The sequence below is a fragment of the Pholis gunnellus genome (assembly GCF_910591455.1).
Source record: "Pholis gunnellus genome assembly, chromosome: 5".
In the NCBI taxonomy this organism is placed as follows: domain Eukaryota; kingdom Metazoa; phylum Chordata; class Actinopteri; order Perciformes; family Pholidae; genus Pholis; species Pholis gunnellus.
The window spans coordinates 19440006-19455145 of record NC_136531.1 but is presented as its reverse complement, the minus strand read 5'-3'; the positions used below and the strand labels follow the sequence as shown (position 1 = coordinate 19455145).

General features: G+C 44.6%; 1 protein-coding gene across 2 annotated transcripts in view; it reads left to right on the top strand.

Annotated features, from left to right (window-relative positions):
* The window catches only part of LOC306695807 (phospholipid-transporting ATPase ABCA1-like), a 37758-nt gene that overhangs the window by 13453 nt on the left and 9165 nt on the right, over positions 1-15140 (top strand). The window contains exons 7-28 of one of the 2 annotated variants that reach the window (XM_079159171.1): positions 176-367; positions 1821-1910; positions 6630-6873; positions 7025-7164; positions 7266-7382; positions 8718-8912; positions 10412-10620; positions 10714-10890; positions 10986-11208; positions 11438-11659; positions 11778-11982; positions 12107-12220; positions 12400-12574; positions 12692-12823; positions 12922-13061; positions 13173-13310; positions 13415-13644; positions 13769-13841; positions 13976-14178; positions 14330-14381; positions 14549-14653; positions 14975-15123. In XM_079159171.1, coding sequence (XP_079015297.1) covers positions 176-367; positions 1821-1910; positions 6630-6873; positions 7025-7164; positions 7266-7382; positions 8718-8912; positions 10412-10620; positions 10714-10890; positions 10986-11208; positions 11438-11659; positions 11778-11982; positions 12107-12220; positions 12400-12574; positions 12692-12823; positions 12922-13061; positions 13173-13310; positions 13415-13644; positions 13769-13841; positions 13976-14178; positions 14330-14381; positions 14549-14653; positions 14975-15123 — 3525 coding nt within the window. Of the gene's footprint in view, positions 1-175; positions 368-1820; positions 1911-6629; positions 6874-7024; positions 7165-7265; positions 7383-8717; positions 8913-10411; positions 10621-10713; positions 10891-10985; positions 11209-11437; positions 11660-11777; positions 11983-12106; positions 12221-12399; positions 12575-12691; positions 12824-12921; positions 13062-13172; positions 13311-13414; positions 13645-13768; positions 13842-13975; positions 14179-14329; positions 14382-14548; positions 14663-14974; positions 15124-15140 lie in introns of both variants that reach the window. The other variant, XM_079159170.1, reaches the window with a different exon arrangement.

Below are 15140 nucleotides of genomic sequence, written 5' to 3'. Positions count from 1 at the left end.
GTTGTCCCATTAACATTTGTCCCAAACTAAATCAGATATACTGCTTATGTTTTATGGATTTATTTATCTCCACCTCTGTCCTCCCAAAGTATCTCGTCCACATGTGATTTCATAATCTCTACCCTTTCTGAACCTCGTTGCTCTTTTTTTTTTTTTTCTCTCTCTCTCTGTCCAGGTGCTGACCAAAGGTTTCGGCTTCCATCTCCGGGACCTCTGTAACACCACGCCCCTGGAGGAGTTTGTCCACATTGCCGACCGCAACGTGTCCCGTCTGGTTCAAGACATCATTTGCAAGTCCTCCAGCGATTGGCTGAACAAGGCCCAGAGCCACTTCCTGTCCAACTTGGACTTTTTCAAACCCATTCGGGTGAGTTTACCTGTTGATTCGAAACACATTCAACCACAATTTTAACATAAAAAGCAAAGCCCTGCAACTAAAACTACATCATGAACAAGTGCACAGTCTCACACGGTTGGTCTGGTCATACACTTATTGTAATCCGCTGACTGTGACACTAATATGATGCGACAAGGCGGTTCACTGTTTGTATCGGGCAAAAGATAGACCCCCGTATTCAACCATCGTACGTAAATCCCTGATCCCTCATCCTTTGTGCCTACTGTGAAACTTTGTGCTTTCTGGATTCCCTTGTTTTTCTTTACTCGTTGTCCCTCCGCCTCCTCCCTGTCCAGCGTCACCTCTCCTCTGCCTGCCCTCTTCCCATAAAACCCGTGACTCACACTTGGGTCACGATGGTGAAGTGGCCAGAGGTGGGGGAAAAAAAACTCTGCGGTCTACTGCTAGTCGGCCTACTTCTCTTTAGAGGGAGAAACAAACAGACACAGGAAGAGTGTCATTATCAACTCAGCAATTCTCAATAACCTGTAGCCTTGCTGTGTTTGCTGTGCTGTTGAAGAGATTAGGAAAGCTGCTCACTCAAGACATGAGAATGAAATCATTTCCTGCCTCACAGAGGACCCGATTCAGCCCCAAAACACACTCTTCCTCTTTATTATCAGAACTCCGTCTCCACATGTTGATGCAAGAAAGGAAGTTCCTTTCCAAAGTAACAAAATTGTGCAAAAGAGTGTGGGAGAGAACTCTTGCAGAACTCAACGCTCTCCCATTACGGATAGAAATCGTTAAGTAAACAGAAAACAAGACTGAGCAAATGAGAGAGAGAGAGAGAGAGAACTTTTTTCTTTTCCAAGATGGCGGTTCCGTCTTCAGCGACGCCTGTGCTTTATCGGGGCGCCAGGCATTCCAGCAGCTGACAGCTTAGCGTGATAGACGAGAACACACACACACACACACACACACACACACACACACACACACACACACACACACACACACACACACACACACACACACACACACACACACACACACACACACACACACACACACACACACACACAAGAGTTTGACAGACGGGAACATAGGAGGTCAAAGCTACGCTGACCTGTTGTTCTTTCTCTGCTCGCCTCTCCATTCACCTTTCAACCCAATGTTGTTCTTCTTTCTCTCCCATTTGTCCTTTACCTCCCCTTCTCCCCTTCTCCCCTTCATCTTTAATTCTAAAGTGTATAAATTGATAAAACATGGAAGATAGTACAGCTGCTAGTACAGTAATGTATTAAGATCATTTGAAATAAGCTAAATGGCAAGCAATTAATGGACAATCAACATATATTTAGTTCCATTTTCTGTTTCATTGTGTGTAGTTTTTTCAGGATGTATTAATTGTGCACAGGAACCAACATTACAGTGTAAAAATCTCAGCTGCATACTAAACATGGCCTTTTCTGTCTAACAGAAGGATGTGAAGTCGGACCCCAAAGACATTCAGGAAGTCTCAGCTGCAACCAACACTCTTCTGGAGAGCCTGGGAGCACTGGCCGTGGAGGTAGATACACACACACACACACACACACACACAACCTACTCACTTTATAACATTTACAAACAGGATTACTGAAATATTTACTTCCAAAGTTCAGCCTCCAGTACCAATGTTTGAAATCAATCCTTACCTAGAATGAGGTCTCCGTGAAGTCATTTATTTACACACCGGTCTCATGTAGTTGTACAAGTTTGGGCCAGTTTGGTCACGGCCATATTGGCAATATAAACACACATACGCCTGCACACGTCGATTCATGGAATTTCATACAAAGGGGGAAGTGCTGCATGGGTTTAACAGGAGCAAGGAGCAAAGCAGGTAATCCTCATGTAAAAGTGAATCTTTTCAAAGAAAAGGAGAAAGGTGGATCCTTCCTCAAGGTCAGCCGGCCATTATGTTCACATGAGTCATTTCAACATCCAGCCATGTTAATAGAGGCTTTGTTCAAACCACCGTGGGCTTGGATTTTCTCTGGATCACATTCCCCTTTTTTTAGGCCTTTGGGACAGCAGGCATTATGTTTTCGGGTTGTTGTTCTTCCCATTTTCTTGAACATGATATCTCAGGATACGCCGAGAGGGAATTTCTTAGAAATTGGCCCAAACGTCCTCAGGGATGAACTGATAAGATGTTCATGATGTTCAAAGGTCACTGTGATCCCACGAAATGCTTTTTTTGGTCATAACTCAAGAATTCATATGCTAGTTATGACAATTTCACACCAACGTCTAAGAGGATACAATGTTGAAGTGATGCCATTTTGTTCAGACTGCAACTTGACCGGTGGGCGCAGGCATATAACCGCGAGGCGGTAATTCTAGTTTGAGGCGAGAGAGAGAAAAAATCTTTCTCAAGCTTAAATAAGAACGAGCGGTTTGAAATAGTGGTGTCGAGAGCACACATGTACATGCGCTCACGCACTCGCATGCCAGACTTAAGCCAATGTAGCCGAGTCGGGGGTGCTGGAATGTAGAACGAGAGGAGAGGGGCTGCAGTCGCTGGTGCAAACACACGCGCACAACACACACAACCCCCTTTCTCTCAGGCTCCAGCTCTGCTGAGTTGGCAAAACATAGACCCAGCTGGGTGTGTGTGTGTGTGTGTGTGTTTGCCGGTGTGATAGCGCTTCCTGCCTAAGCAGCTGTAAGAACATCAGTGAGCTTTTCTTTTCTTCTGTCGCAGCCTTCACCGATCCTTTTTATCCTCTGTCCATCACATGAACATGAACTCATGAAGAATGTTACCCCCAAATCCCTCGTGAACAGCTTCCTCCCGGGTTTCTCCATGTTTTTGGTTTGTACCTAAACCGGCTATTGTTGATCTTTTACACTCCTGTGGAGACTCTGTGCTTATTTTACGCTGCTGGTACTTCAGGTAGAACATGTTAACACAGAGTGGCATCTATTTAATCACTGATTATCATTCCTCCTCAGTGTGTGTTATTTAGTTTTGAAGCAGGTTGTATTGGTTTTCCTGGCGTGCATTGGTGTATTAGGTAAGCGTTTGGCAGAATGGAGAAATGCACTTATGTTTCCTCTTTTTTCCGCGAGTAACGGGAAGTTGAACCTCTACCTCCTCACGAGTTATCATCTGCATCTGAAACAAGTTTAGTTTCACTTGAAAAAGTGGCAGATCTTCCATCTTTTCCTCATCAAGATTGCTCAACTGCCATCCATGCTCTTAAATGTATTGTTGCTAAACCTTAATTAGTTGCGTTATTCTCCTTAACCCTTTCCTCTGTTTGTAAGTAGATTATTTTGTTTAGCTAAGTGCGGAGATTTGAACTTCTAATAAGCTGGCTTCCCACTCATTCCCGAACTATTACATTATCTTATACTCAATTCTTCATTATGAGTGGTCGTGAAATAAAAAATGGAATTTATTTCTTCCCCTTACAAGCCGAAAAAAACGCATACTGATTTAATCGACATGCTTCTCGGAAACATTAGTGACATTGATCTTCTTTGCATTGTTTGCCCTAAGTAGCTTAAGAGGTTGCTTAGCGAAGCGGTACAGAGAGTGTGAATAAACTCTAGTAACCCTGACCGCTGTCATCACGTAGAAATCTACCACTTTATATCTGGACGCAAGTTTGATCAAAATCTCTAAATTCAGTTGACTCTCTTTATATGGTCAGAATACAAAGCTAGGTAATTTAACGTCCGTTTTGCCTTTTTACTGCTCTACATTGAGTGGGTTACCGTTGTTCGATTGAGCAGGAGTGGACGAAAACAAACTCTAAAGTCTTAGAATATTCAGGTCACAACATGAAGTTCAAATGTATCACTTCATGTTAACAATTTTACATATGATGGTCCCCAGAGCTGCTCTGGTCTAAATAGCTGTGTGCTGGAATGGAAATTTGAACTTCAGTAACCTCATACAGCCTCTGCTAGCAGGTTACTCTGGGACAATCCTCTTCTGCGTGTCTGCGTGCGTGTGTGCGTGTGTGTGTGTGTGTGTGTGTGTGTGTGTGTGTGTGTGTGTGTGTGTGTGTGTGTGTGTGTGTATTTCTCACCTAGACACCCAAGTTAACATGGGAATCATCCTGAAGGACACACATATTCAGTCACACAAAATCGTTTTCAGCACAGGCTGTTGCACAGTCGGTTGCACATACGCACACACACACAGGAGAACAGGAGAAAGAAAATGGTGGCTGAGGTTTCTGTCAGCCTCTTGCAATGAAGAGGTGAAGACACGTACTTACGAGACCATAATGTAACAAGTGCGCACCCCAAGACCTTTTCAATGCATTAACAAACACAGGCAGCCTCACATGAACACCGACTACAGAAAGAATCGGATATGCACCCAGTCCAACACAACACACACATTATTGCACCCAGTTCTTTGCATGTGAAAGAGCAGGAAGGAGGCGGTTTGATGTGGCTGCAAAGCAACCGCATACAGAACGATCTCAGAGAGTGTGTGTGTGTCTGTGTGTGTGTGTGTGTGTGTCTGTGTGTGTGTGTGTCAGTGATCTGAGACGCAACAGTTCTCCAAGTCTCACTTTTGCTTTGACGGAAAACAGTGTTAAATATCTTGTTGACAGGCAGTATAACGGTTGCACGCTACAGACTGGACAGCTTATTTTTAAATAACAAAGTCGACAGAGAAAACAGTGTTATTTGTCCTGAAACGTGTCCGACCATGAATGTGTTTGTGTGGCGAGTGTGTACACAGCAACACTTGTCTGTATAATAGCGCTCTACTTATGGCGCCTGCGGAGGTTTGCCTATTAGGAGAACGACCGATAGTAACCTCTCTTTGTTCTCGCGCCTTCAGCACTCATTTCCACCTCCTGCTTTGCTGCAGTCTCCCATGATCTTCCCTTCTTTCTTTGTCTCTCAGCTTCTGTCATCTATCTCTGACCTCCTCCCATATGCACCTTAAGGAAAAGGTGTGATATTCTCAGCCTCCGTCCTTCACACTTCAGAGCTTGAGCTACTCGTAAGCCCTCCCGCGGTTCACGCTTAGGCAACAAAAGCTCCCCCTCTTCTTTCGCCCTTTTCTTTGTTTTACTTGCACGGAAAAACACAAAACCCCTCCTTTCACTCCTTCCCAACCACAAGATGGGTGACATAATTGCTTGTGCAGTTGACCAGTTTGGAGACGGGGAACTTGTGGCAACTTGTCTTGACCTGTAGTAACCCCTGTGTGAGCTCCCTTCAGCCTGACGTAACGCTGATGTTGATAGTCTATCAAGGACAGCTTCACCTGAGGCCAGAGGAGTATGTTTTGTAGTTATTGGGAACATAACCACAATGTTTGCCACAAGGGAAAAAACCCAAATCTATTGGAGTATAACAGGACTGTTTTAGTGGCTGCATTGTGATAACAAGGCCAGAGTTCTGCCCGGCCCCCAGGCCTCCAGCTTTGAGAAATTGTGTGATAAAGAAACAGCTGCAGAGTGGAGACGTAAAACCTAATGACACCAGTGAGTACAGGACAATATAAATACACTTTAAGACATTTAATGACCATACATGAGCAGTCACTTTGCATATTAGAAAGGGTGTGATAACATCTCCTCTAGAGAGAAATATACACACACACACACACGCACACACACAGGAGGAGAAAGATAGGACTGGGTACTGCAGTTAAATTTATCTTAGTCAGGCAGACGACTAAGTTTCTCCACTTGACTCTCATGAATACCACTCATAGTGTGCATGTGATAACCTTGAATGACTTCAAACACACACAGCATCACACACACACACACACACACACACACACAGGGTGCATATAAGCTGCCTCTGTTATGACAGGTGATAGTCATATTATTAACACTTCTCATGCTGAGCTACAGTACATGAGACACATGAGATACCCTGAAGCATGTACACAGATATGACAGGCACGCAGTATATTCAGTGACCTCATGACCGGTACAGAGAGACCTGGTTCTGATGTCGTCTCGGACTAATTTCACCAAAATCATTATCTGCAAAGTTCTCCTTTGTTCAAAAATACAACTTTATATAATCCATGTACTTATAAAATCACCTTAAAGTGTGACAGTAAAAGACACCTACAGAATGAGAGTATTAATGAATATTATATTATATTGTATGATGTTTATTAAAGGCAATATGTGCTTCATGGGTCTGGAAGATGCGTCTGTGTGTATTTGTCTCCCCCAGCCTATATTAAAGTTTGGACTTGGAATGATCTTCATCATGCTAACGTTTCTGTTTGTGTCTCTCCCTCCAGCTTGTCGGTATGAAGAGTTGGAAGGACATGCGTAATGAGATCCAGTATCTAACTGAAAATGCCACAGGCTCCCCAAACCAGATGTACCAGGCCGTGTCACGTATCGTCTGCGGACACCCCGAGGGAGGCGGCCTCAAAATCAAGTCTCTCAACTGGTACGAGGACAACAACTACAAGGCCCTGTTCGGAAACCATGGCAACGCCAGCGACAGTGATCCCCTCGCAGCTTACGACAACTCTTCCAGTAAGCGTCCAAACAGAAATGACCCCGTTTCGTGCTTTCATCAGAAGTATTTGTTCATCAGATGTATCTTTCCCAGAGTCCCTGCCAATTTATCGTTTACATAGAACAGACAATGTCCAAGACTCAAAATGTTTGTGTGTTTATTTTCCAGCTCCCTATTGTAACAACATGATGCGGAGCCTGGAGTCCAGCCCCATTTCCAGGATGATCTGGAGGGCTCTGAAGCCTCTGCTCATGGGGAAGATCCTGTACACCCCAGATACTCCGGCCACACAGAGAATCATCCACGAGGTACAAAAAGGCCCCTCTCATCTCCGTGAACCCCCCCCCGTCAGAATCACGAGTGAACCCCCCCCATTGACTAAGGCTGTGCGTGTTTGTGTCTTTTGCAGGTTAATAAGACCTTCCAGGAGTTCGGCGTGCTGAGGGACCTTGGAGGGATGTGGGAGGAGATGAGGCCCAAAGTCTGGAACTTCATGGAGAATGGCGAGGAAATGGACATGCTCAGGGTGAGTGGGACGCAATGCCAACACACACACACACACACACGCATATCAGAGCTGTGTTCTCAGTCCTCTTCCTGTTTACATGAGGGGGTTTAAGACGGTAATCTGTGCACCTCTGTGACTTCAATATAAGTATGTGTCTGATAAGAAGGACCCTACTGAAGCTTCTGTAGATTGCACCAACCAGGCTGCTGGAGTATGAGGCCATGTTATGACTATATTAACAAACATCTGACCTTTTATGTCAGATATTATCCTCTTGTGGGTTCTTCACGGGTTGATAAAAGTACTTTGTGGAGAAAGAGGACCGAGGCCAAGAGTAATCTACTTTTCATACTAACTGGTGTCTTTTGGGTAAATGTAAAAGTGGGACTAGCAAGAGAGTGCAGACAGACAATTCACCCGAAAGGGCCAACAGGTTCAGGTCAACCATGAAACTTGAGTACTTAAAACAAAGCATGGAGGGATTTTTCAGCGTGATATTAAAATATGGCTCTGGCACCGGTGTGAAACTATAAAGCAAACCCGGGTTGTCCTCATTTAAACAATCTGTCGGTCACATCACGCAGGGACAAGTGTTGATTTCTTGTACACAGGACTGCTTGATCTACAAATAGACCTACGGGTATAAAATTACAGTCGCTCTAATAGAATGAGCCATTTAACAAGTCTGTATCAGATGGCATGGAGTTCATAACATGGCTGCTCCTGGCTGGAAATGTGTCTGGTTTTTTTCTTCACAGCTTTTTTTGCCACAACTCCATGTGTCCTACATAAATTACATAAGTACCACCTCCACCTAGTGGCGAAAGGTGATACTGTAAAAGACCTTCACAAATAAGATTTTTGCTGAGACCATTAACTGTATATAAAGAGCCCCAGACCTCTAAATAACAATTAGAACACCATTCATTTGTTTTATACAATTAAAGCTGAGTTCTATTTTGTTCTGCTTTGTTGTTTAGGGAATCAGGTTTTTTAGATTATTTGATTAGACGGCTGTCTCTGCCTGTGTCTGTCATGAAATAGTTTTCTCTTTCAGGGAAGCAGGAAAATGGTTGTTGGTAATATATATAATGAATTTGAGAGAAGCCTGGAGCGCAGATCACAGAACATCTAACGACAGTAAAACACAAACACACAGCAGTAATAAAGGCCACAAGCCTTAAGGCAAGTGACTATTGTTTAAGTAGGTTAATAAGGGACGTCTTATGACAGGGCGCACCTGTAGATGTTTATCTGCATCCTCTTGAATATTTTAGCTTTTCTTTATCGTTGCTTACAAGTAATTGTACGTTGACTCTCTATAATAAACAATACAAACCTTCCTCTTTGCAGACGATGCTCCAGAATAACGCCAGTGCTGCGTTCTTTAATGCCCAGCTCAGCGAGACTGAGTGGCGTGTGTCAGATGTGTCGGCCTTCCTGATGAAGCTCTCAGAGGACCAAAGACCCGCAGGATCCAATTACACCTGGAGAGACGTCTTCAACGAAACCGACCAGGCCATCCAGACCATCTCCCGCTTCATGGAGGTTAGTGTGTTAGTGCGGGATGCATCACACCAACGCACACCACTGACATGTTCTGCTAAAGCGGTGTGTGTGCAATGATGGCGAGTCTGTTTTTACAGGAAAGCTTGACTTCAGAAGAAACGGATAGTAGAGCGTGTTGTGATGTTTTCACATGACGAGTTCAGTCTATATTACAGCGTAGCCGTCCTTGTTTTCCATACTTGTATGGGTCTTAAGTTGTGTCTGTAAAGTAGCTGTTGCCCAATATCTTCCATTTAGGTCAAAACCTAGTGGGGAAATAGGTTAAACGCTAATTGCCCAAATAGGTCGTCGCATTACAAAATCTTCCATTATTCCGTTGTTTTCTTTATTCACTTTGAACTACATTTAGAACTCGGCGCAACTATTAAAAGCCTTGAAATCAAATGTTCTTTCCCCTTCCTTCCCTCACCAAATCAAATCATTGTCATGCCGAGTTTGTCACTGCTCCCTGTGTCATGCCTTCTGGGTCAGTATGCCAGAGCCAAGCCTTAAGCGAGCAACAACCACCCCCTAAACCCCTGCCAAATGTTCATCAATGTTTATCCCCCAGTGAGTTGTTGACTTCTATGTATCTAATGTCTTCATTGAGAGTCCTATAAAATAAACATCACGGTTCAGTGGTCAATGCGGACTAACAGCTGTGTGGTGTTCCTCTGAGATGTAATGATGTGATCTATAATGATCAGATTTGCTGAATCAGTGGTGATGGTTTTCAGTCCAAAGACCGACGACACAGACAATTAATTAAAAAGAGGGAATTTTAAACCATAACTTGAGGTCAATTAGGTGTCACACTAATTATTTAACTTGTGTCATTTCTGTTTAACAACACTGCAGACACCCCACTGACCTGCTCTTACCCCTTATGGAGACCATAACAGTCTGTCATACCTGCAGGATAAAGTGTGCTCATGCTGTATTTGTCATCATGCTTTCTGAACTCGTTGGCTTCTCACACGGTATGAGGCCAAGACGTGTAAGTCAGCTTATGTCAGCTGTGTGAGAGGCTAATCTGTACGAGGTCTCAACAAATCAGCTAAACAACTCCGTTGTGGTTACTCGGTGAGTTTGTGTAACCGGGTTAAGAGCTCATTGTTGTTATCGGCTACTGAGCAGTATTTGCGAGGAGAGCATTTGATTGTGTGAGCAGGATGATTTAATGATTTTTTTTTTTGTTGCGACCTATTAAAAGTCGGACACCCAAAGGGGTTTGCTACTCAAGAGATTCTCTTATTCAGAGCAACTTAAACAAAACACAATTAGGACATTCAGCTGTCGTGGAGATAAAGCTTCAGACTAATTTACTTCTTTCTCTCTTGGGAAAGAAGTCATTACATGTGTTCTTTTTCCACCCTTCTTTAACTGTGTGACAAAGACCTTCATGCATCATTTAGACCCCACAATGACTTCATTCCTAGTCTGACTATTAGAGTAAAACATGTCGTAACCCCCCCCCCCTCTCTCTCTCTCCCTTTCAGTGTGTAAACCTGGACAAGCTGGAGCCAGTAGCTAATGAGGAGAGGCTGGTCAACAAGTCCATGGGTCTCCTGAACAACCAGAAGTTCTGGGCTGGAATCGTGTTTCCTGACATCACCCATAGCAACAGCACCGACTTGCCTCCCAACGTCAACTATAAGATCCGCATGGACATTGATAACGTGGAGAGGACAAACAAGATTAAAGACGGGTGAGAAGCTGCGCCCTAGCTATTGTTGAATTACAGACCCTTTGCAAATCTTTTGCTTTTCATGAGCTAACTGATGGTCATTTTGCTTTGCAGCTATTGGGACCCCGGTCCCAGGGCAGACCCCTTCGAGGACCTTCGGTACATCTGGGGCGGATTTTCTTACCTGCAGGACGTCATCGAGCACGGAATCATCCGAGCCATCACTGGCACCAAGGAGAAGACAGGCGTCTACATTCAGCAGATGCCCTACCCCTGCTATGTTGACGACGTGTAAGTGACCAATGTGCAAGTATAATTGCAACGTACACCGTCAAGTTAGTTTAAAACATGCATAACCAATATTCACTTCTTCTTTTTTTCTCCAGTTTCCTGCGAGTGATGAGTCGGTCCATGCCTCTCTTCATGACCCTGGCGTGGATGTACTCGGTAGCCATCATCATCAAGGGCGTGGTGTACGAGAAGGAGGCGCGGCTCAAAGAGACCATGAGGATCATGGGGCTGAACAACGGCACCCTGTGGCTCAGCTGGTTCATCAGCAGCTTGATCCCGCTCCTGATCAGCGCCGGCTTGTTGGTGATACTATTGAAGGTTGGTGTTGCCACAGAACATACACACGGGAACACTCTTTGTCATCCTGCAGGAATGTCAGAAAATTGTAGAAAAACAAGTAAACATACTCACACTGATCCGGGCTGATGTTTACACATTTTAACTTGATAATGACTTCATCGTCTAGAAATGTCACAAATTGTGGAAAACAAGTGACATCATAACCGGGAAAGTATTTCATTTTTGCTCTTTTTTTTTTCCTCTTCAGATGGGAAACCTGCTGCCTTACAGTGACCCAGGCGTGGTGTTTCTTTTCCTGGCATCCTTCGGCGTTGTAACCATCATGCAGTGTTTCCTTATCAGCACTCTGTTCTCTCGTGCCAACTTGGCAGCTGCCTGCGGTGGCATCATATACTTCACTCTCTACCTGCCCTACGTGCTGTGTGTCGCCTGGCAAGACTACATTGGCTTCGGAGCAAAACTTACTGTGGTGTGTGTGTGGAAGAAATTCAATAATGCACATTTGAACACATACAGCATGTGTTGAGCGTTGCATCCAGTTGCTTTTCTGTCTCCGCTAAACTCCGGCTTCTTTGTTCTTCTCACAGAGTCTGCTGTCTCCTGTGGCGTTTGGTTTTGGCTGTGAGTACTTTGCCCTGTTTGAGGAGCAAGGGGTGGGTATCCAGTGGTCGAACCTGCTGGCCAGCCCTTTGGAGGAGGACAGCTACAACCTGACCACCTCTATCTCCCTCATGCTGTTTGACGCTGTGCTCTACGGAATGATGACCTGGTACATCGAATCTGTGTTCCCTGGTGAGTCGTGGATGTGGTTTAAGATTGTGGTATTTGTTCCGTAAAGTGCTTAAATCGATGATGTGCGGTTAAATAGTCAGGGTTGTTTTGATGGACAGTACTGAAAAATGTCACTCTATTCCAGGTCAGTATGGGATCCCCCGGCCTTGGTACTTCCCTTTCACTAAGACGTACTGGTGTGGAGAGAAAGAAAACACAAACATCTCCACCCCTCTGTCAAAGAAGGGCAACGCTGACGGTACAAAAAAAACTCATTGATATTTATTTGTCTTTCTGTTTTGGAAGGAATTTTCAGATTTAAACCATCAGCGAAAATTGTCTCAAGTTTCAAATGCAGATGGATGATCCTTCCCTTTGTGTGTCCAGTGAAACCTCAGCTTTTTTCCTTTTATTAAATGCTGGGTTTTTTTCCCACAGCTGTTTGTATTGAGGAGGAGCCGAGCCACATCGAGCCAGGTGTTTACATCGAGAATCTGGTGAAGGTCTACAGCCATGGAAAAAAGCTGGCTGTAGACGGACTGTCCCTGAGGTTCTATGAGGGACAGATAACCTCCTTCCTCGGCCACAATGGAGCTGGCAAGACCACAACCATGTAAGATTATGCACACATTGTCTGCAGTTAATCTAGAAACTAGTTGAAAGATTAAAATCTACTCAGTCGGGACAGCTATTAATGGTGATTGTTGTGTGCCTCCCTGCTCTCTCATAGGTCAATCCTGACGGGGTTGTTCCCACCCACATCTGGCACAGCCTACATCCACGGCAAGGACATCCGCAGTGAACTCAGCACCATCCGGCAGAATCTGGGTGTCTGCCCCCAGCACAACGTACTTTTCAGCATGTACGTATACAGCAGCAACAAAGACTGAATTCTTTGCACACTTGTAGCATTCTTGTGCATTTGGTAACTGTTTGATTTGTTGCTTTGCTGTAATCCAGGCTGACGGTGGAGGAACACATCTGGTTCTACGCCCGTCTGAAGGGGCTGTCGGAGGAGAAGGTGAAGGCTGAGATGGAGCAAATTGTGAACGATGTCGGACTGCCTGACAAACGACATTCCCGCACCAACACGCTCTCCGGTTAGTTTGATTGTTTTACATTTCTTTACCTTTTTAGTTGTTTCACAAGTCCTGTTATACAGGGAGATTTTCATGTTGAAAAACGGTCTTGACTCCATGTTGTCTTTGTAGGAGGGATGCAGAGGAAACTGTCAGTGGCCTTGGCTTTTGTTGGGGGCTCAAAAGTTGTGATCCTGGATGAACCTACTGCCGGGGTCGATCCCTACGCACGCAGGGGCATCTGGGACCTGCTGCTTAAATACAGACAAGGTAAATACAACTGATAGTCGGTAACAGTTACAAATTACTTTTCATAACTTTATGTGTAATTCTGTAGTTTTGTAATTCGAATGTGTCCCTCTGTTCCTCATCAGGCCGCACCATCATCCTGTCCACTCATCACATGGACGAGGCCGACATCCTGGGTGACCGCATCGCCATCATTTCCCACGGAAAGCTGTGCTGCGTGGGCTCCTCGCTCTTCCTGAAGACCCAGCTGGGCACGGGCTACTACCTGACCCTGGTCAAGAGAGACTATGACTTGACACTTCAGTCCTGCAGGAATTCTGCCAGCACTGTGTCCTACATCAAGAAGGCCGAGAAGGTTAGAAAGACGTTACAGAGAATACAGGTTTTTAAAATACACAAGAGAAGTTGTCTTTTTTTTTTTTTTATAGTGCTTTTAACTTAAAAAAGTAACTGTTTTACCGTCTTTGTCTTTGGTTCAGGAGGACAGCGTATCACAGAGCAGTTCAGATGCTGGTCTGGGCAGCGAACCAGAGAGTGAAACCACCACTATTGGTGAGAACAGACATTCAGTTGGCTACTTTAAAGGCACTCATGTTTATTCCTGTCAGATGAACTTAGAAAGGCATATAAGATGTTGATGTTTTATTATTCCCTCTCACCAATCTCTCATGCTTGCTTCACTACAGATGTGTCCCTCATCTCCAACCTGATATTCAAGCATGTCCACGAGGCTCGCCTGGTTGAGGACCTTGGCCATGAAATCACCTATGTCTTGCCCTACCAGTCAGCTAAAGACGGAGCCTTTGTAGAGCTCTTCCACGAGCTGGATGACCGACTTACCGACCTGGGAATATCCAGCTATGGAATATCTGATACCACCCTGGAGGAGGTAAGGAGCAGCTGGTCTTAAGTGGGCCTTTCATATTAAACGCTGTCGAAAGTAGAATGAAACGGACAAAAATCAGATGTAAAAATAAACTTTTTGTGGATGTGTATATGCTTCTGCCAATGTTTAAAGCGTGCGTCTTCCAACTGTGCAGATTTTCTTGAAAGTGGCTGAGGACAGTGGAGTAGACGCTGTTGAGCTCTCAGGTGAGATTTATGTTGCATTTTAAAGATTCACAGCACTTAAACACTTCACATCTGTTAGGAGCATCAGTACTTGCTTTTAGGTTACTGGAATATTGTGGGGGTTATTTTCATACAAAACACACGACTTGAACCTCAATAGTAACACGTTGACCCTCGTGTGGCTGCAGATGGAGTCGTGCCGACCAGGACTCGTCGCCATCATGCATTTGGAGACCACCAGAGCTGCCTGAAGCCCTTCACTGAGGACGACTTTGAATTCAACGACTCTGAAGGTGACCCAGGTAGAACTGCACTACCCAGCATGCAGTGCAATAATAGCAACCGTATTGTTGCTATCATCGCTTTTACCTTTTGTTTGCACCTGAAGGTGTATTTCACCAAAAATATGTAGGAAACATCCATCACATCCCAGCTTTTAATGGAGAAAAAGTGCAGTTTGTCTTTGAAGAAAGCTAGACTTATGTTGCAAAGCATACAAATCAGTTGCTTTGTGCCAGTGAAATTGCAATTGCAGACAACCTATTAGCAATATTACAGAATCAGGACACAGACGAGATGAGTTTGCTCATGTGTATTGTGTCGCCTGTGTCCAGAATCCCGAGAGACCGACTGGCTCAGTGGAACGGATGGCAAAGGCTCGTACCAGGTCAAAGGCTGGAGTCTGAAGAGACAGCAGTTTGTTGCACTACTCTGGAAACGATTCCTCTATGCTCGGCGCTCCAGGAAAGGCTTCTTTGCTCAGGTATACTGATGCTATTT